Source organism: Stigmatopora nigra, chromosome 3 (genome assembly GCF_051989575.1).
Source record: "Stigmatopora nigra isolate UIUO_SnigA chromosome 3, RoL_Snig_1.1, whole genome shotgun sequence".
NCBI classification, from domain to species: Eukaryota; Metazoa; Chordata; class Actinopteri; order Syngnathiformes; family Syngnathidae; genus Stigmatopora; species Stigmatopora nigra.
The window spans coordinates 5,588,249-5,610,470 of record NC_135510.1 but is presented as its reverse complement, the minus strand read 5'-3'; the positions used below and the strand labels follow the sequence as shown (position 1 = coordinate 5,610,470).

The 22,222-nt window shown below is 39.3% G+C and overlaps 1 protein-coding gene across 1 annotated transcript in view; it reads right to left on the bottom strand.

Annotated features, from left to right (window-relative positions):
• Positions 1-22,222, bottom strand: part of nfatc3a (nuclear factor of activated T cells 3a) — a 40,861-nt gene that overhangs the window by 4,454 nt on the left and 14,185 nt on the right. The window contains exons 3-9 of the mRNA XM_077713464.1: positions 20,539-20,701; positions 10,114-10,313; positions 9,535-9,707; positions 9,233-9,373; positions 7,262-7,317; positions 6,990-7,116; positions 5,270-6,352 (exon numbers count right to left, since the gene is read on the bottom strand). Coding sequence (XP_077569590.1) covers positions 5,270-6,352; positions 6,990-7,116; positions 7,262-7,317; positions 9,233-9,373; positions 9,535-9,707; positions 10,114-10,313; positions 20,539-20,701 — 1,943 coding nt within the window. The remainder of the gene's footprint in view (positions 1-5,269; positions 6,353-6,989; positions 7,117-7,261; positions 7,318-9,232; positions 9,374-9,534; positions 9,708-10,113; positions 10,314-20,538; positions 20,702-22,222) is intronic.

Here is a 22,222-nt window from a genome sequence, read left to right as displayed (position 1 = left end):
TTTATATTCTTTGTTATGTAAGGTTCAGCTCGCCATGATCGCTCAATTTATTAAGACTTTGTTTCCTGCTTCAGTAATTGCTTTCAGACTTTTAATTATGATACTTGGCAACACCAAAAATATAACAACCTACTACTCACAATCTTAGTCAAGATGGAATTTTTTTTACACAAGCCGAGGTAGAAGCAAAGGTCATTGGTTTACTTCTGGCTACGATTATTAGTAATTTTAGTACTATTCATTTTAATTGGTGGGGAATATTTTGTCAGTTTTCCTCTTAGTTATTTTTTTTTCATTTTGGTCGATTTTTCTTTTTCTTATTTTCAGCTGTTCCTGGTTTAAAATAGTTGTGATTTATAATAACTTCTACATAAAAATACAATAATGATTAATTAATCAAATATAGTAATTAGCAATGTTCCCTACTTTTCATCACTTGTTAGCCAAGTTAAACTCGGGTGGTTTGTTTTGATATCTTACAGGGGTCAACGTTGTTTACGAATAGATTCTTCCGCCATAGCAGTTGATTGGTTGGCGTTATTAGAGCTTTGGAAACAGGAAAAATTAAATAATTTCCATCAAATTCAAGCCAAAAGCAGCGTTTCCTTTCGAATGAAGTGGAAATGGGCATTGTGTGTCATCTCTCCATACATTGCGTGTCTGAGAGAGGCAAATCCTTGGCCTGAGTTTAGAAAAATGGTGCCAGCGCTTCATTTCCCTTCCATGGGAAGGCCACAATGAGCATGGCCACATTAAATTCAAACCATGCTTGTGCTTTTTTTCCGCCCAAGACTAAACACATGGTTGCATCTGTTGTCATTCGACTGGTGCCATCAAGCATGACTCCAGGCCCCAAAGTGACAGCGAGTCAGTTTGACAACACCTTTTAAAAGCTGTAGAAATGCATAACATGCACGCAATGTGCGTAGGAGTCACCTGAATACAATGCCCCGAACGTGGGAAGATAACCATCTTGACAAAATGATGGGGTTTTTTTGGGTCTTTGTTTGGAAGATGGAATGTAGTTAAAAGATTAACCAGCAGTTATACTATAGCAAGAATTCAGTAGCGCCATTATCAGCCATTTTAACTTGAATAGCTTGTGTAATAGACGGCGTCACAGTGTACAAGTGCAAAAGACAAAGACAATTAACAGATTGAAAGGACCAAACTAAATATTATGCAAAGGGTTAGTAGCAATTTGTGGTGGAATGAAATAGGCTGTGCACATCCTTCATGGGGCATCCGTGTAGATGATTGGATGTTTAAAAATACTTGATAGCAAGGGTGTCAGACTCGGGTTGGTTCGCGGGCCGCTTTGACGTCAACTTAATTTCATGTGGGCCGGACTATTTTAGATATAATATTTAGATACTTTTATAAATGGATTAAAAGAACCGGATCAAAAGTCGTGAATATTCAGTTTTTTAAAGATCTAAAACAATGTTTATTTTGAGCTTTTTTTAAATATATTTTTAGATTTTACAAAATGATTTTTTAACTAAAAGCACAGAAAAAATGGATTAAAAATGCAATTATTGATTTAAAAGGGGGAAAATCAGGAAATTTAGTATACGTCTATACTCTTCATTTTAAGTTGATCCTAAAACAGAAAGTTGGCACTCATGATTTACTTTTTCGGGCCGCTCAAAATGATGCGGCGGGCCAGATTTGGCCACCGGCCCGCCACTTTGACATCCGTGCTTTATAGTATACCAATTTTAAAAAAAATAATAATAATAAATTATGTCAGGATTTTTATGTATCCATTATGGTGCATAGTGAGGAAGCGGAAAAAAATGCACAGTTTTTAAAGTCTGATGTCGGGTACGTTCCAGATTGAGAGTCTGGACTGGGCATCCCCACTGTGTGATTGGACGCTGAGCCTGTCCACCCATCTGTCTGTCAGTCTGTCTATTTTACCTCCCGTGAGTCTGCGGCTTACTCACACATTGTTGTAATAACTAGGGATGGGTTGATGAAATTAATTGGTTTGACGCACAAAGCGTAACTACTATGACAGCAATGGTGTGGAAGTAAACAAGGAACATTGAATGGGTAGCCTTCAAGACCTTGAATCGTAATGCTGACTCTCTCTTTCTCTCTCGCTCCCGCTCTTACAACACACACATACACACACAAACCTGTGCGTCACAGGGGCCATCTGCTAGCTAACGAGGGCAGTTTTTCTATACACACTTCATGTTTGTACTCACTCCACTTGGACTATTTTGTGGTATTTTTAGTGTGGCTTTTATAGTAAAGTGGTTTATTATTCATTTGTTCATCTTCACGTTAATTTGGATAAATAATGCTCGACTCAAAAGAAAATTAAAATCTGATTATGCAACTGAGCGTAGGAAGAAGTGTCCGACAGGTGACTGAGCTGATTAACTGTCTTTATACGTCACAATTCATTTATTCACTGCCATTGATTTGGTGCCATCAATGTCGATGGACGTCCAATTCATTTAGACATGACATAACCTTAAATTAACGTTATTTACAATAATATTTATCTGGATATTCATTTTTTTTTTTACAAAACTAAAACTTAAGAACTTCCCCAAATGATTTGAGATGCTCTCAAAAGTGAAATTGTAGTCTAACAAATATGCCAAATTGATGAAAATTATTACTGATCGCGTTGCTTTGCCATATTATCCTTATTAGCATTTGGTTGTCGAAACTTGCGGAAATTAATTGAAGCATAAATTGCCTTTGTTGGGTCTTTTTATACTTTTCCGATCTGAAAATAACGTTTACGATAATAGCTTCTGTTGTTATTTGCTACATAATGTGTGAAAGAGTAGAATTTGTCTTAGCGTTTCATACAGTTACTGTGTTCATTGTTTGGCAGCCACTAGGTGGGATTATTACACTGTCTTCCATTTGTGAGTGAATTCAATCAGATACTACCTGTTGTTTAATGAATGCTCACATTTAGGCTCTGAGATGAATACGCATAAAGATTCAGATACCTGATATTATTCAGTAGCTTCATACATAATTATATACACCTGATATTTTTTAGTATGTTTATATATGTATATACAAAGTACATTTATAGTAGGTGCCATCTGTAACATTGTAGATGAGCTTTTTTATTGAACTTATGAGATATAATTTATTTCTTTTTTTCTATTAATATATTTTTTCCTGAAATCAAATATCTGTAATTTTAATGAACCCTTAGGCCTACTAAGCGACTATTTTTGGTCTTGATGGTGGCACATGGAGAACTTTTAGTAGTTACATGTTTATTAGAGTAAAGGCCTTTTTACATTGCCTTTGATTTTCTGGTTCCACTCTGCCCATATTTGGAAGTGTTAGCTAGCATGATTCCCTCCCAGCACATAAACAATGAATGGGTTTAGTTTATACTCGCTTTGACTTTTTTTTTCTTTCAACTTTTAATTCGAAGAAATTTTGTGCACTCAAAGTTTATCCGTGAGAATTTTTCAGGCAAGCAGTTTTTTTTTTCCAAAATAACATCGACAAGCAATGTTACAATATCTAAAAGTAAACACGTGTTACGATGGTTGCTGCTGTTAAATCGTACTTCGGTCATGACTCAACCCTACAAAGCGTCGCATAGCATAGATCTTGCTAATGGATACACTTCCTAATGTTGTGTCTGTCAGTGGCACAGAGTGAAAACGGTCTACTTAGTGAGTGCGCAGTGACCTCTTAAAACGCCGAGCGGGGCCAGGCTCCATGTTGCTACTTCAAAATATGGCCTACAGAGCCGAGCTGGCACACAAAGCTATTTTTAGCCACAGGCTCAAAGGGAGAGCTCACATTCCCAGATGAACTATGTCATTTGTAAACTTTTTGGAAAAAGGGCACCGATTTTAAAATGTCCTCTCCTCTGTAGAAGCCACAAGTACAACAGAAACAACAACAACAAAGCAAGCAAATGCGGCCTTCAATTAAAAATCGACATTTTTTTTCTACCACAGTCACAGCCTATTTGACAGTAGTGTGTGTGCTTGCATAAATACAGCACCCCAATGAACATCACTGGATTTTCACACGACTTATTGACAAGCGTCCCGTGTTAATTAGGCTTACCCATGCTAGCACACAATGTAACAGCCCTCACGCAGCCCGACCAGGCTATTTATTAACCCTCTAACCATAGGACGCTGATTTGAATATGGCAAACGAGCCGAGTTCCTGAGTGGCAGATAAGAGGCTGTTTGGAGACACGTACTTCAGATAAAAGAACACCAGACAAAAAAAAATGATGGTGGTGTCCTGCTTTGCACTGAGTTCACTGCTAATTGTTAAGTCAACATGTTCTTTTGAGTATCCCATTTTGACTTGTGAAAACACACACACACATACAACCGGCTGCAAAATAAAATGGTGCAATGTTTTTGTTTAATCAAGTATTGCTAAAACTGTACTAGAAAAGCCGATATTTGCCTAAACCCGCGACCAATCAGCACCTTTATTCACATCCACGCCTATATTCAGTAGGATTATTGGAAGTGTAGATTTTGCTAACAGATGACAACCATGACCCCCTGCCTGGTGGAGGTAATTCGTTTGCAACCCTTAATCTGATGCTTTCATAACCAATAGGCATCAAATTCCTGCCTCTGTCTGCGGTGACACTGACAGATGAAATACTATCACTGTAATCAAGTAGCAAGGATTTAGCTAATTGAAAACAATGTTGTTGTTGTGGTTTTATGTAAAGGGTATGAATTTGCATTGCAATGTAATGTAACTGAATACGAAAACAGTGTCGTGTTTCAGATGTACATACTGGCCGTAATGTATTATAAGCACGGATTAGGAAAGACCTTAAATGTATGACATAGATTCACTCACACGAATCAGATGTACTGTTTTGCTGTGTCTCTGCAAATCTTAATGGCAGGAAGTGGAAAAACATTATTACTCTGTGTCCATTTAGTTTCTGTAGCGCTTGACCTTGGTTTTTACCATCGTGGGAGAGCTAGACCCTAAAGACTAGAGTCTAGCCCATTTGTCCTTGATTTAGACGAGAGATGCGGTATACACTGGACTAGTCACTGACCAATTGAAGGGCACAAATAGCAGCCATTCATATCGACAGCTAAATGAAGAGTTTTGAATGAACCTTTTCATACACCGGAGGAAGCCAGAACTGTGCGACTTGTATCTGCATAAAGTCGATCCTAATTTTCGATCTCAATTTTCAAATTGCTTAGCCCTACATTAGGGTCGATCATTTCAGCTTTAGTACTGTACTATGAATATCATTTGAATATCTTACCATCATCTAGCGTGATGTCTTGTAGGCCGATCGAACGGAAAGTGGGCTCCTTATCCTCTGGTTCCTCTTTGATGTTAAGTCTGTCGTCTTCTGTTGTGAAGGGCCCTTGGGGACTAAGCGGGTGGACCAAAGGCCCCCCATTGGGGGACAAGCTGGCCATGACGGGACTAGGTGCCTGAGGAGAAGGCTGTCCTGAATGCGGATGTTGCAAGGGACCCACGGGACTGTTTCCCGGCGAAGAGGAGGTAGGAGACTGGTAGGGCAGTGAGTGGAGCTGAGGGGAAGAAGGCCCCGAGTGAGCAGAGGGGATCATAAGCGGAGGGGGGGCCGTGGACGGCGTGGGGCAGGAAGATGAGCGTTGACTCACTGGGTGGTAGGCCATGGCTCGCTGCAGCTGGGAAGAGTGAGGCCCCACCAGAGGGTGGCCAGTAGGAGAGGGCACCTGAGCGGGATTCGGGGAACAGCGGTAGCCTCCAAGCGTGTGCATGTGTGGGGACGAGGGCGTGAGAAGAGGTTGGTGACTCTGCGGAGAACCCGCGATGGGGCATGACGACACGGGTGTCGATGGTGAGGAGCAAGGGGAGGTGGAGTACGCCATGCCCATGCCCATTGGGTGTGACACGGCACTTGGACTCTGCTGAAAAGGCATCCTGTCGTAGCTCTGAGGAGAAAGACTGGACTGGCCGTTGAAGGACAGGCTATGAGTGTGGTTGTGCTGCATGGCCTGGTATGAGGCCCGCGAGGGTGAGGAGGAGGCCGGGAGGGGAACGGGCGAGGAGCTGGCTTGGAACGCCATGTGGAAGTCGGCGGGGGCGTGGTGCAAACTGCGATTCTGGAGGTGAGACAGGTGTTGGAAGGGTGGGGAGCCGATGGAGGGACAGGGGGACTGTAGGGGCAGCAGGACAGGTCCCGAGCCTGAGGCCAAGCCATGTGGCGAGGTTGACAGAAGGTTATCCGACGGGTGGCCCTGATCGGGGGAAGGCAGCTGAGGGTGCACCAGACTGGCGCTCTGTGTCAGGGGCATGGACAAGGCAGAAACAGGGGGATGGTCCAGCTCATCCCGGTGCTCCTGTTTCACCATCACTAAAAAGGACAGAAAGAGGAGAAAATATGTAAACTGAGCCCATTATAACAGCATAGTTGTTGTCACTAAAGTCCTTTGAGGTCCATTTAAGATAACTTTTATTTTTTTATCCAGCTCTGAGTCAGAGACTGACAGTATGTTGCCAATCAGTCTGGGTGGCGTCACGTGAAATGCTGTGTGACAATCTGAATATCCAAATGCCCCCCAGCACCGATCAGAGCAACAGAACAAACGACTTCATTGATCTTGCGCCCTCAACTCACCCCTCTGTGAAAGAGGAGCAATGGGTAAAAAAAAAGCCAACATTAAATAAGCTTTATTGCTTGTTTGTTGTTAGCATAGTTGGTTAAGGTTTTTCGATATAAACAGCGAGCAGTTGCTTGTGCCAGTCACTGTATAACTCTCGAATTCTGGGGTTCTTCCGAAATGGGATTAGTGAATAAAAACAAACAAACAAACAAAACGTTTTGATTTGTATTATGATTTTGTTAATAAAAAACACTACTCTCCATACAATGTTTGAAACTAGTTTGAAAACCGTACTGCATAGTTGTAGACTAAGTCCTGACTTTACTGCTCACAGAATATGAAAGCCAAAATCACTCTTGGTAAGAGTTTTTTTTCCCTTTGACTCACCTGAAAGGTAAGTGAAACGTTGGGATTGACTCCGTTTCCGTTTTCCATTGCAGACATAAAACTGTACCTGCACAGCTGAGCTTACAGTCTTACTGTGATAAGGGGGCACCTCTACCACAATGCATGACTGTGAAAAAGCAAAATAGCCCACATCATTTAAATGCAAGAATTAGGGGGTGCATTTGGTACATACATCATTTGAAAATTAGTCTTGATGGAAAATTTGGTCTCAATCTATTTCCATCTTAGGTAAATAGTATCAGACTACTTACGCCTTGAGTTTTCTCGCGGATGATTTTGGCCTCCACTTCCCACTGTGGCCGTCCATCTACAAGACAGTAAACAAAGGAGTAGAAAAATAAGTTTTACCATCTGTGCAATTGGATGTCGCTCAGGAACCACAGGATTTGTTATTGACAATCAACGTGTGATTTAAAAATCCCAGAAGTCACGTTGAGAAAAGTGACTTTATCACAGTTGTCTCCCATTTGTCTTGCCTGGCTAACATATTAAGGACTACAGTGAAATGATTGTGTTTATTTGAACTGCTGAAAAACATCCTTTGCCGTTTTACTATGATGGATTAAATGATTTGGCCAGACATCTTAAGGAACACTAATGGGCTCTTGTGGTTGGAAGACACTGAAGCCATTGAGTAAAAGTTTATTTGCATAGCTATGTTAGTGCAGAACATAGCTCTGAGCTACATTATTTGAAGTCTGTTTCATAATGTTCTTAGTACAGTCTGCCATTGCATCGTGTCTTCACCAAGAAAGCAAAGGGTTACCCCATAATCCCCTCATAGACATCTGTGTCTACAGAGGGGGGTGAATATTTGTGTTGCTTGTGTGCATTGTGTAATCTCAGCAACATTTTCGGCTTTTCTCTTTTCTCTAGTTTTAAGACTAAGTTTCCGTAACTGTGAACTACCCTGACAACAGAGGCCTTAGATTTGCGATTATCCAGCAGGTAGTCAGAGACATTGAAAGAGACAGATATACATTTCCTGTCTCAATTAACAAATGACCTTGAATGTCTTTGCAGCTGACGACAGCGCTTTATTGCGAGGCGTCTTGTTGACATTCAACAGGCTGGAGCAAGGGCCCCACATGCTCTGTCAGACAACATGCACCAACAAGATGTTCATACCATGCTAAGACAATGACTTGGATTGGCCAGACACCAAAGTGAGCAAGAAGGTACAACTTTTACGAGAAACAAACAGTGTAATGTTAATTAACAATGGTTAAATGTAGGAAACACGACTTTTATAGCTTGTTGTACATGTGTCAACTTTAAAACAACAAATTCTAAATTTACAACTTCTAAAAGTTTGTATATCGACTTAACTGGACCTGTTCTGAATTTAAAATAGTCTTGTCCTGCAATTTGTCTAAACCTGTCATAGTCTTTGTCTGAATATTTAACGAATCAAATCCTCAGAGTGCTGATCTGGTCTGGGTCTTGGCCGAATATTGGATTTGGTTTGTCTCAACACAATAAGGTCAATGTTTTGGTCCAACTACACACCTGATCTACTCTCAAAGGATTGCTCTGGACTTTGTTTCAATTTTTCAGTCCTGACTACACATGTAGAATACACGTGAAAAAGATGGTTTCTGTTTATTATCCTTGAAAGTCACATGCTTGTAGGATAGGGATCACTTTCAGACTGAAGCCATTTATGGTACCATCCTATAATCGCGCAACCGCTTTTGTTTTCCACTTGGGAAAAATCTGTCACAACCTTCCATTCTTTCTGGTTTCTTCCATTGCTACAATTATTCCAATCAGGGCCTTTCTACACTAAAGCAGGCAGATTAGCAGAGAGGAGGGTGATCGTTTAAACAAACCCAAATCATTCCCTGTTGGTTTACAGTCTTTCTGCCTTCCTGAACTATGAAGGAAAGCTTCTCTGAGGTTTCCCTTTGCTTCTCTCCTTTACTACTTGACCGTTCAACCACGCTGTAGCTCTATGCTATGCATCACCGCATACCCCTCAATGAGCTAAAGGCATTCCACCGTGCCTGACTTCCGTGAAAGATTACCAGAAGGGTTCCCCCCCCCTCTTATACGACTTGAGTTTTTGCCATGCGTGAACTTGATCTTGACAAGGATGCACACTAGTAGTTGGGACAGGCAGCGACTAGCTCAGTGAATATTCTACATTTTAAGTTTCTATCTGAGGAAATGGCAGTGTTGTGTCTTTTATTGTCAACAGACGTCATATAAAGTCATCTTACCAGGGCCTTTCTCCAAGAAGATGACCTTGGTCTCTGGAAAGAAGTTGTTCCCAGTAATGGCCATTTCTTCTCCGCCATTGACCAGACAACTGGACAGGCTGGATTTGTCAACCTGGGGCAGTTCTTGCGCCGAACGCTGGGCTGATAAAGATGCAGTAGAAGTTGCAGATAAAACAGTGATCATTGGCCGAGTCATCTTTGTTGACTGGTACGAGAAAATGTAAACTTTAATTCAATACGTTTTGGGTTTCTAGGCTTTTTATGTGATGGGTAGTGGGGATGTGTGTTTGAGTGAGACTCACAGCATTCCACAGGAATGGAGGCAACTTGCAAGGATAGAACCTTCCCATTGGCTTGAGGGATGTGAACTCGGAATACCACACGTACCCGTGTGTTCTTCCTTCCTATGTCCGTCTCCCCCTTCCGCAGTTCAATGTCGGAGTTCCGTAGCTTGAGGATACCCGCACAGTCGATACTATGGGAAGGGGTAGAGAACGTAGTTGGCAGTAAATCGTGAAATCCAGAGAAAACCAAGTGCAGGCACAGCAGGGGTTTTGGAAGTATCATATTAAATTTAAAATGTAAAATAAATGGGAAAGTCCAGACCACATCCTTTCCAGTTAATTCCTCTGTAAATAAAGGGAGCAGAGTTTGACCCAAATACAATCGTTACATTGATGCAAAATCATAAATAGACACATAAAGTTTACTTCTCTACTCCTCTGGTGTGCAAACTTTCAGTTGGTTTTAATTTTAAAAAAAAACAACATAAAAGTTCTAAATGGGAAAAGCCACAAACCTCGTAAAATGAGTAGGACTTTCCTCACAACAGGGGGGATCGTAAACGGAAAACACAACCAGGAAATACTTGTGACACCTACCTGGCTGACATGTTGTTTTCAGGCAGGAGAGGAATTTCGAGGACTTTGGTGCTAGTGATCACAATCTCCTGGCTGGCCGTGGCCACGGTCTTCCCAGTGATGCGATGCACTTGGTAAAAGGCGTGTGGCCTCAAGTAACGATCATCTGCCGTTCCAATGAACATCTGCAGGTTGACAGGCTTCTCACTGTAGCCAACCAGCTGAAACATGACAGAAAATGGAATAAAACCCATGTGCGTCCAGCAGTGAGGCGTGAACAAAGAAACATTCAGCAGACCGTCTTTTGTTTGGAGGGAATTAGAAAAGTCAGCTCAAGGTTTTTTTTTTTGTTCTGGCAAAGGAAATGGAGACTCTTCTGGCATTTAGCCTTTCAAACTGATGATTCACTAAATAAGCCTCTATATTTTTCCTTTTCCACACCTGGTAAAGAGACAGCAATAACGTTAAACCCAGTAATTACTTAGCTAAGGCCATTGTTTAATGTCTAGTAAATAACTAGACAACATTACAATGTAAACAAATTTGGAAACATTACTGTTGTTTAGATCGTACAACCTTAAAACATGAAATTTAACTTTGGAATGAAATGAACCATTTAAACTCAAACTCGTAGTGCTAGTTTGGGACCCAAAGCAACTCTTTGTTCCATTTTTAGAAGAAAGAAATTTGGTGTCAAGGCTGCAAGTAATGCCTTTCAGACCACAAGCTCAGAGAAATGTCATTGTAAATCAAGAGAAAAATGACGCACCAGTACTTCCCTTTAAACGAGAGTATACACAAAGCCTTTTCATAGTTCAAGTGAGTATGACAAGTAGAGAAAATTGCCAGTGACGATTTTGTCATCCTTTTCAAATGCAATGTCTAAAGCCTGCCAACTGTGTTGGCCTCGCACAACCGGCAAGCAGCTGCTTTCTCCATTTGCATTAAGTGTTGGCAGCCCGATTCCCACTCCAGACAGGTGAGATATTTGATGGTGGAAAGTGTTAGGTGTCTGGTAGAGTCGGAGCAAGATGGAAATGAGAGCAAGACAGACCTTTTTCTGAAACCAAGTAGCCTCACAATCCTACTACTGTTTTGTAATGTTGTGTTTGGCAGACTCGGTGACGGCGGGATGGCACCCTTGCTCACATTTGTACAACCAGCGTTGCCCTTACAGCAACCCCCCACCTAATCCCAGCCCAGATGGAGGGCAGCTCCTTCAGACTCCGAAAGGAGAACAAGGCCTTTCAGTGCGGTTTGCGCCCTGGGAACTGCCAAGCCTTAAGCGAGATGCAGCCAGTTACAGAGCCCATCTTTTTCAAAGCTTTGCGTCACAATCCACCACGTCAAAGCTCTGTCCAATATTGTGGTGACTGGGGGTTGAGCAAGTGAGATTTGTCACATGCTGTTCCAAAACCAACCAGAGTGAAAAGCCTTGCATGAATGGTCACAGCATGCCTTCAACTACTCAAACCTGTGTGAGTAGAAGTTGCTTAATCAAAGGGCAGTTCATTACTTTTTACAGCCAGAGAGTTCAGAAGTAATTTACTACTGGTTGAATCAGAAATTACACAATTGAACACTGATGCTGATGTTATCTTAGCTTTTTGTGCTTTAGCTTCAGGTGCTACGGTCCTACTACCCAGAGTCTAAAAATGTGATAATATTTCAATTTCTTTCAGCCTTTAGTCTCATTTACTAAAAATATAGGTGCATTTACTGCTCTGTTTAGCACTTACAATTGAGGAGGATGGAATCCATTATTTTAACACCCGTTTCTCCCATTTAACAGCTATTTCAGAGGGAAATCCCCAGATAGTGGTTGCTTAGGACACCAACGTCCACAGACAGAAAATACAGCTAACACCACTGCCCCCGACGACCCCATTCTTTCCGGGTTGTCAGGTAAGTTGATCCCCTCTTATTTTCAGTTGACATGTGTGGGGTCAGAGAGTGAAAGTATGGCTACTCTACATTCAATGTTTGCTACCAGGTTGAAACCTGTACTGCATAGTTTTAGACTTGGAAGTCCCGATATTACAGACAATAGAGACGGTAACTTCTGGTCCACTCCACAATGAAGAGAATCCCAGTCACTGTTTTTAACTACATACCGCATTTTAAAACAATGACTGGGTTTTTTTTTTAAAATACAGTATCTGGCACTCGACATGCATTCGGAAGTAATTTACACAGGCGAGCAGCATCTGGAATCAATAATAACAGTAGTAAATAAGTTCATCTTTGGGAATCCCACATGATGAAGTTCCACATGAAAGCGTAAATCAAGCTAGTAACAAGCTAACAGGTCATTATGTTCCCTAGTCTTAATGTCCAATCAGTGTAAATGACACCATTTTTATATTCAGAAAAAACACACGGTGCCGCTGGTTTGGTTTACGATCATCACATCATCACATCAGTGATGTAACACAAATACAGCGCAAACCGTTTTATCCGCAGTTGCAGCACGTGTGTTGCGAACAGTATAAAAGGAGTCTAAAGTCCCAAATGAAAAGACAGGAAATGCTACCAAAACTGATGAAGCCAAATATGATGTAATACTTTGCCACAGGCCTGAAATTAAAATGAAAACAAAAGCAATATTTAGGCTAGGCTTTCCATTAATTTGCTATGAAATGTATAACCCCTTAAAATGGTCTCAATTCTTGTGTAGATTTCCTTCAAACTCCATAAACACGCATCATCCCCCCATCCTTTTGGGATGCCAGGACCAATTCACTACTCAATGGAATATTTTAGCCTTTTTGAACAATTGCTCTTTTCAGTCTTTGCAGTCTCGCTTAACAAATACCATACAGACAATTTTCATCAGTATAATTATAATTAGTTCTGAAAAAATGAAAGGTAATTACAAATATCAGCTGTCAAGCAGCCACAACCTTGACTTGATCAGTTTGAGGAGAAACTTTCCAATGTCGTTTTCAGCTTTAACTTCTTTTTGGGTTTTTTTAAGTCAGAAGTTGCTTAACATTTCAAAACACAGAGTACTTCACCAATAATACATTTAGAACTACTCGACCAGCTAGTGCCTAGCAACATATTTTGAGCGTGGAGAGATAGTGTAGAACTGCATTGGCTCCCAAAATTGTAAACACTGCCAAGAAACGTGCTCGAGACAGTTGCACCATGTTGAGACACATGCTGTTGTGTGAGTGTGTATCAAATTGGGACACAGGCAGTCTTTAAATGACATCAAACTTGGTAAAGACACCCCACAATATGTTTTATGACATGGACTATTTTAGTACAAATATTTGCCTTCAGATATTTATGCACCAAATGGAAAATCTACCCTACTTTGGACTTGGTCTGAGTTAATTTTAGACCTTGTGCAAGTCATCTGCCACTAGTGCCTCAGTTTGAGCACAATGTGTTTATGAAACAACAGAAGAAAAATGGCGGTCAAGGCGGTCTCTTAAAAGGGGCAACACCAAGGACGTTTAGAAGAGGGCTCCTTGTTAAGGATGCGTCTCAACCCCGAAAAAATAATAATAAAAAAACACCACGTGCACTCTTGACTTGTCTCACATTCCGGAGTCAGCCCCTAAATCTGTGCTGGAGTGTGAAATACCACAGGAGAGTGGTCTCTGCACTTTTAACTGATGCTCTGTGGCTGTTCACTGCAAAATGTATGGACTTTGCTGGCAGCTCAGAAAGAAATTGGATCTTAATAAAGATCACTTCTATATTAAACGCCACTAACCGGCAGTAACCGCTGCTGCTGGACTTGGGCTGGGGATGAACTCCCTTCCCTAAAATAAAACAGCTGGATACAGTTACATATCCAGCTCCCACTAAATAAAGTCCCTTTTTATTTTTGGCCTTCATCTGTTCCACTAGTCCAGTAATAAGGGCAACAAGCTCAGGGGCAAAAACATCTTCCAGTGCTCCATGTAAACATGGAATTGTACACCCGGCAAAGATGTGTTCAAGGTAATACATGGTCTAAACAAAAGTTGGCTTTCCCTCCGTGAGTACACGTGCTAGTGGAAGTCAAGCGCTCTTCAAGGTCATATATTTATGTATTTTAAACCATCAATTTTGTGCAAAAAGTTCAGTTTTGGAGAAAGATGAATCATCATCTCATCATTTTAGCCTTTTCAATAGCAATGTCATATATATATGTGAGTGTGTATATATATATATATATGTATATATATATATATATATATATATATATATATATATATATATATATATATATATATATATATATATATATATATATATATATATATATATATATATATATATATATATATATATATATATATATATATATATATATATATATATATATATCTATATATATATCTATATATATATCTATATATATATCTATATATATATCTATCTATATATCTATCTATATATCTATCTATCTATCTATCTATCTATCTATCTATCTATCTATCTATCTATCTATCTATCTATCTATCTATCTATCTATCTATCTATCTATCTATCTATCTATCTATCTATCTATCTATCTATCTATCTATCTATCTATCTATCTATCTATCTATCTATCTATCTATCTATCTATCTATCTATCTATCTATCTATCTATCTATCTATCTATCTATCTATCTATCTATCTATCTATCTATCTATCTATCTATCTATCTATCTATCTATCTATCTATCTATCTATCTATCTATCTATCTATCTATCTATCTATCTATCTATCTATCTATCTATCTATCTATCTATCTATCTATCTATCTATCTATCTATCTATCTATCTATCTATCTATCTATCTATCTATCTATCTATCTATCTATCTATCTATCTATCTATCTATCTATCTATCTATCTATCTATCTATCTATCTATCTATCTATCTATCTATCTATCTATCTATCTATCTATCTATCTATCTATCTATCTATCTATCTATCTATCTATCTATCTATCTATCTATCTATCTATCTATCTATCTATCTATCTATCTATCTATCTATCTATCTATCTATCTATCTATCTATCTATCTATCTATCTATCTATCTATCTATCTATCTATCTATCTATCTATCTATCTATCTATCTATCTATCTATCTATCTATCTATATATATATATATATATATATATATATATATATATATATATATATATATATATATATATATATATATATATATATATATTTCTCTAATTTTCAAAAGCAAGTTAATTAAGCTAAGTAAGTAAGAAATGCTTTCAGATTGGAAACTGTTTTGGTCTTTACAGTCAAAGTAACTCCTAGACTGGTTGCCTGACAACTACTGAACCTTTTCAGCTCTAGAAAGCATAAACCATGCTTGTCCTTGGAACTATCATGTCAAGTTAAACTCATTACTAATGATTACTCATGCTGAAATTGAAAGTAGCAATAAAAACAAGTAAGTGGTTGACTAGTAATCTGTCGTTTACACGTCCCTGGCATTCTGCTATCCGATTTTTGCTTCCTAAATCTTGACATAAGTCCCCGTTGTCACTGTCCACCTCAGCTCAGGCTGTAACTTGACACTTTCTTACCGCCAGCACCTGACTCGGCTAAGTTGTTTCTCTGTGTTGCTGCGCCGTTACCATGGTGAGACTTTGTGTATGCAATTGGGCGGCTGTGTGCATGTGTGTGTGTGAGCGAGGGGCTTCATAAGCTCTCACTCTTCAACGTATGCTAAAGAGGGGCAATGGGGTGGGATGGATACATGTTGACTTGAGTGGTGGAGCTGCTGGCTCTTCAGAACTAGGTTAAAGATGTATGCAGGCATATGGCAGATGTGGAAAGAGCACAAAGGCGTTGAAGGTCATTCTTGACAGGCTGTAGTTTGGTCAGAGGGGATGTGGTGGTCTCTAGAGGCTTCATTAGTATAATGGAGTTCATTTTTTTTTAAAACTGGAGAATCGTAGTAGATATTTTAAATGTTACATATTTTATATAAAAAAGTACAAGTGCTGAACATGTTAGTAATTTAAAAACATTTTAAAAGGACAGGATTTTAGTTTTTGCGTGCTTTTTTACATTTTCGATTATAAAACGAAACAAAAAATATTTCATCGTTATTAAACAAGATTATTAAAAGTGTTTGCTGTTTAAAATCTATACAAATGTAGCAAATATTTTTAATATTACCATAATATCCTGTTGTGGGCCACATACAAATAAGGGGGGCCTTGAATTTGACTCCTTTGGTCTAATTGCTTAGCATAATATCAATATTACAATGTTTTAAATGTAAAGTTAAAATGAGATTTATCATGCTTGCGGCATTCCAACAGAAAAGCCTTTAATATCAAACGTTATTCTTTTAAAAGCTGCTTTTCTTTCTAGTCTTCAATATATAAATATATGTATCCGTACACATGTATATATATTTTTTTGTTTTCCCCTCGTATATAGTACCCACAGCGTTGATCTCAGAGGCCAGGGCTGTTTGCCCAGTATGCTGGGTAGGGCAGAGGAAGCCAGGGGGGCCAGTTGACTGTTTGTTTAAACAAGGTCAATACATGCGCACGCACAAGCATTTACTGTATATACTGAATCAGAGCTGTATATGGCCATGGAGGACGGCTCCACGCTCTCTCACTTTCCTGATTCTCCGGTCTTTCCTCCCCCCGACCTCGCTATGAAACTCTTTGCCACTTGCCCCCTAATGCCTGATTACGACCAATGGCTCCCACAGTGTTTATCAAATAGAGCCCAGTGGCAAAGCAACAGCAGCGTCAAGTGAAAAGCTCTAAATTGTTGTCCGTACGCCAATGATTTCAGCCAGTTTATTCAGGGAGTTGGCACATTGAATAAAAAAAAACCCTACAAACCCAAAAGGGGGCGAACAAAGCTGAGCAATCAAAAAAATAAATTAAAATCTTTCAAAATAGCTGCTTATGGTCAAACCTGACCCACTAATATTTGTGAACTCCGTCAATGTTAGGATGATTCTAATTGTCAATGAAACGTGAAAACTACACCTTTGTCATGGCTGCTCAGTGCTTTAAGTTCATTTCAAGTTATTGTACTGTTTTATCAACTTTCAAAATATATGTATTTTATTGGTAATTAAACTTACCCATAAGGCCTTTTTGCATGTATGGGACCAAATTAATGAATGTTCAATGAGTTAATTGAGTGTTCCATAGATGGTTTAAGAAAGAAATATACTTGACGTCACACCGTTACATCAGTAAAAAAAAATACTTTAAATATTTATGTTATTTTGCCACACCCCCCCTAGCCTTTGTGTTGAGTTTTCTGGCCTCCATCAATCCCTGTGGCCCGGCAGGTAATACCAACGTGCTCCTTGTATTTGTGTGGGCACAGCAGCACTCAATTAAGCTGGTTAAATACGCACAAGGATACCTCAGCCAGCCAGAGAGGCTTTGGACTTATACGTCTCCTAGCAACAGGTGCGCCGATTGTGATCTGTACGTAGCTAGTCCCGGAGGAATGGCTAACGCGACTGCAATCAGGGACAGACGTAGATATTCCGCAATCCATTGTTATATGAAAAAAAAAACACCTGGTGATCAACAGTATTATATTGACTCTAAATTTCCCCCCAAAAAAAGCACTATTTGTGTATCTGCTGAAAACATCCATATTCTTTGCAATATGTGTTTCATCCATAAATATGATGGCATTTAACCTAAAAGTGTATAGAATTCTGCAGCTGTGGATATAGACTGGACAATGGAACATGCCATTTCCACTGACAAGTGGGAGTTTTGGCAGGGAGTGTGTCTACTAGTAATAAACTCACTTATACTGTCTTCCCTCAATTATCGCGACTTCAGTTATCGCAAATTTGCTTCTTCACAATCAATTTTTTTGCTATTATTTATTAAAAACATGCATAGTAGGTTGATTGGACACTCTAAATTGCCCCTAGTTATGAGTGTGAGTGTGAATGGTTTTTTGACTCCTTTTACCCTGCGATTGGCTGGCCACCAATTGAGGGTGTCCTCCGCCTCTGGCCCGAAGTCAGGTGGATGTCTATTACCAAGCTAATGAAAGACTTAATAGCCTGTTGTAATCCCTTTTCTGATGGTGTCTCTCTTTTAAAAACTCTTAAAAAAAATAAGGAACCTTTTTAGCCGGTCAATAGCAGTTTTTTGTTAGTTTTTTCCAAATGTATACAATATACTTGCTTGTTTTCAATTAAGTCATCTAACTCCAAAATGACAAAGACCAAAGCTCAAAGGTGCACCATGAAAACAATGCTGGTAGATGCTAAACAAACACTAGTGACTAGTCCTTGTTTTTGCGTTGAAAGAGTAGCTCAGCGGTACACGGCAGTCACAAAAGGAAGTCACGACCGAGCCCACATGGCTGCCGTGGCGTCACTGGGTGACGTCACACCACCAGAGTCAAGGCCCACAGAGAATGGAGTGCAGGGCTCACAGGAATGAAAAGGGGAAATCTGTAACAAAGGCCGGCGTCACCTTCTCAAGTCCTACTATTTGCTTTCTTTGTTAGAAATGATGCCAAGGAAAAACTTTGATTTTGTACCATCGTTTTTGCCAGTTTCAGAAAGTTATTTTTAACATTGATGATGCTTCCCGATGATTCGGATCGCAAAGCTAGGTAGCTGTTATCTGATTTTGCTACCACGCGTGTTATTCAGCCTCTGGAGAAAAGCCCTATCCACACCTTGAACGCACCTGGGAAACACAATATGCGCACTTGTTTACACTCTTGTGTGCTCTGACCCCTTGCGACCAGTAGAGTGGGTCAAGTAACTTGGAAGTTAAAACCTACATTAGCTTTCGAGCGTTTTATACTTATCTTTCCTAGGAGTATATGATGTAGAAGAGCACAGAGCAGGTGTTTATTATTTGCTTTTGGGAAAACATTTTTTTTTCAATGTTATACGGTACAAACGGTACTTTAAGGTGGACTGTGGATCATGGGATGTTTAGTCAACAAAATGAGATCCGAAGAGCACGTCCTGAGACCAAAAATGGTTGCTTTTAAATTAAGCCAGTGTTAAAATTTGATTTTTAGTTTTTATAACAAACACATTACAGTAATCAAGCTATATTAGTGTATATTTAAGCAATTGTTTTCTTCCTGTGTAACCGTGTTCCAAATGGCTCTTCTCAGATTTTGTACATAAAATAGTAGATACTCAAAAAATCCAATATGGCCCAAAAACTGAATTCTGCTAAATTAGTCAAGTTCGCAACATTAACTTGATGAAAATAACTTAGGAATATGCCAAAAAAGTTATTGAAGAGAATGTATTCGTCATGAGCCTTTATGAGTTTGAATTATGTCTACCTAAAATCTATAGTTAGCACAACCAACGGTATAAAACTCAACAGGATAATGCAACAACTTCAATAGCTTGTCAAAGGATTAGAAATTAGGGCAAGAGTAGAGCAAATCTTGGTTGACAAACTTTGACCGCTTAATTATGCATGGTCACATATGGCAGGATAGAATCTTGGTCAGGCTGAGGTTGAAATAGTTAATTATAAGCCTGAAGGGGAGTGTGCTTGACTGATTATGTGAGAACAGACAAGCCGCTTCTTAAGCGACGCTTACAAAAACAACACACAAAAAACACTGGTTTTCTGAGTTATTTTCACATTTGTTTGACTTTTTGAACCAATTGTTGGAAGTGTCGCCTCTAGTACTCAATCTGTACAATTAACACATATCTGAATTACCAACACCCTGTTTCCCAACAATAGGTGACCCAAAACTAGTCGAGAAGGATTTTTTTTTCTTTCCTTAGGTCAAACGTCAAGCTATCACCGTTATAAAATCTCAATAAACTACAAAGGCATTGTTTTTAGATAGACTTCAAAGTCCAACAAATAACCCTCAACACTAATAATGTTATTAGAATGAATGAATTTGTCAAATAAGGCTGCCATCTATTCTCCCAGCCCTAGTTCACAACAGGTTCTACTTCAATCCATCATAAATGTGCTTGTTAACGCAAAAATGAAATATGAAAGAACATTTACAAGTCAACTAAAACCATACATTAGTTATTACTGGCTAGAAACAGCTCTACAATGCTATTGAACTACAATAGAACTAGTGTGGAGATGCTGGGAGGTAATTCCAAAGAATTATCAGTTACTAGCATCTGTACCTCAAGTATGAAGAATATTCTAAGTAAGAAAGGGTTTTTTTACGCTTGTGGTGAAAACACACTGTCTCGAATGCGGAAGGAAATCCCTGAAAAGTGGTGAAACAGTGTGAATCTGAGGAAGTGGCTGCTGAATTCAGCAATTACTTTTGTCTTGCTCTGTTTCTTGTGCTGACCTCTTGGCTAGGAGATTACAAGTACATTGCTTTACACTGGCTTTATGAAGAAATACCACGGCACAGTTGATTTGTGCAATTGTAAAAAATTGACTTTGAGTATGCATGAACAATGGTGTGGTGGTGTCGTATTGTTTATTAAATTGTCAAATGTGATACCTTGACAATGGGATGGCCAGTCGATGACGCTTTGACAGCTCCTCTGCTGCCCTCGGTTTCATAGTGCGCTCGGTGGTGCGCTTTGGGCTGCACTTCAATCTTCAGCTCGTACTGGCCAAACTGACTTGGCAGCGGCCAGTCGAGTGGGGGGAGTGACGAGGTCCTGAGGAGAAAGGACAACTTAAAGTCAAATCTAGCATTTTAACGTAAAATACTACTGTACTCAAAAAGTGGGAAGAAAAGTGAGGCAAGCAAAAAACACATTAAGAAGTTTCACATATGTGTTTGTTTGTTAACGGTTTTGTTTGAGTTGTTGCGCCTGAATTTTAATTCATTGGAATGTTCCCTTGAAACCAGTCGCAGAACTATGTAGTTTTTGCGGAGTTTTGCTAACTAACCGTGGAACATTCTGCTACACTATTTGCCCTGTCAGCGTTGAGAATATTTGCTTTTTGGCCTTAACTGTGAAATAGGTCTGCTGAAGAATGAATTCAAAGTTGGAGCGCAATCTTTTAATGTAAGAGATCAATGGATGGTTTAATATTGAATGACACTATCAGAAAAACATGCGTCATTGTATTTCCACAAAAGAAGTAACGTAAATATAGGTTTTTAGACAGCCATGTAATAATTATATTTTCATTCGTAGAAACATTTGCAATTTGAATGGTTTACCATGTCTTTTAACTAGCAAAAACAACCACTAAAATGTGTGAATGTCATGGTGTTTCTTGTACATGTGTTCTCCGTGTGTTGTGTGCCATGCTGGCTAGAATTGTGTTTTTCCTTTCCCCCACCCGTTTTTTTTCAAAACTGTGTTTGAGACAACCATATTTGAACAGCTGCAATGAAAAGAGTATGGCCCTCTCATCTGAGTTTCGATTGAACTAAATTACATCTAATATCAACACATCAGCCATTTTAAAAGGGATTTGTATTTTTTTAAATCAGCGCACATTACAAGACAGTCAATATGAGAAGAAAGTGTGGTAAAAAAAATAGAATATAATCAGAAAATCCCTGTGGTGTTCTGGGTGGTGGTTGGATCAGATAAACATCAGGCTTTGCCCAGCAAGAACAGTACGTGAAACCCAATTCTATGGCAAATTCTTAATCTTTGTTCAGTTTTTTTGCAAACTTTAAACTCTGTCTACGTTCAATGCCTTCGTAATGAATGTTTGTATGTGGGTTTTCCCTAGAGGAGCTATTACATAACTACTTGATCGAATGTGGCTTGTAATGCTGCTATGGTAAGAGAAGTAGAGAAGGCCAGGTGAAATGTGAGTAGAGACAGAGGGGCGGCCTATAGATTAATTCAGGATAACCTTTCTCAAATGTCCAAGTGTGACTGCAGAGGCGCCCAGTCCAATCACAAAATCCTGATCAACCAACTAGCAGAATTGTGAAACAATACGTTTACATAACGTCAATTCACGTTCAATTGTACTAGAACACGGGCAAGTACACCAGTTAGGTTATGTTACGTCTATTCCCACAACTGCATGAGTGAAGAGTTGACCTTGTTACACGCTTGATAGGATTTTATCTGAGGAACATGCAGCAGACTGTTAGCCTATAGTACACTCTTAGATGGTAATTAAAAGACATTTGTCAACCTTTCCAGACATTACATTGTAAGATTTATATGGCTTCTGCACAGCTCAAAGTACCTTTATTGAACATT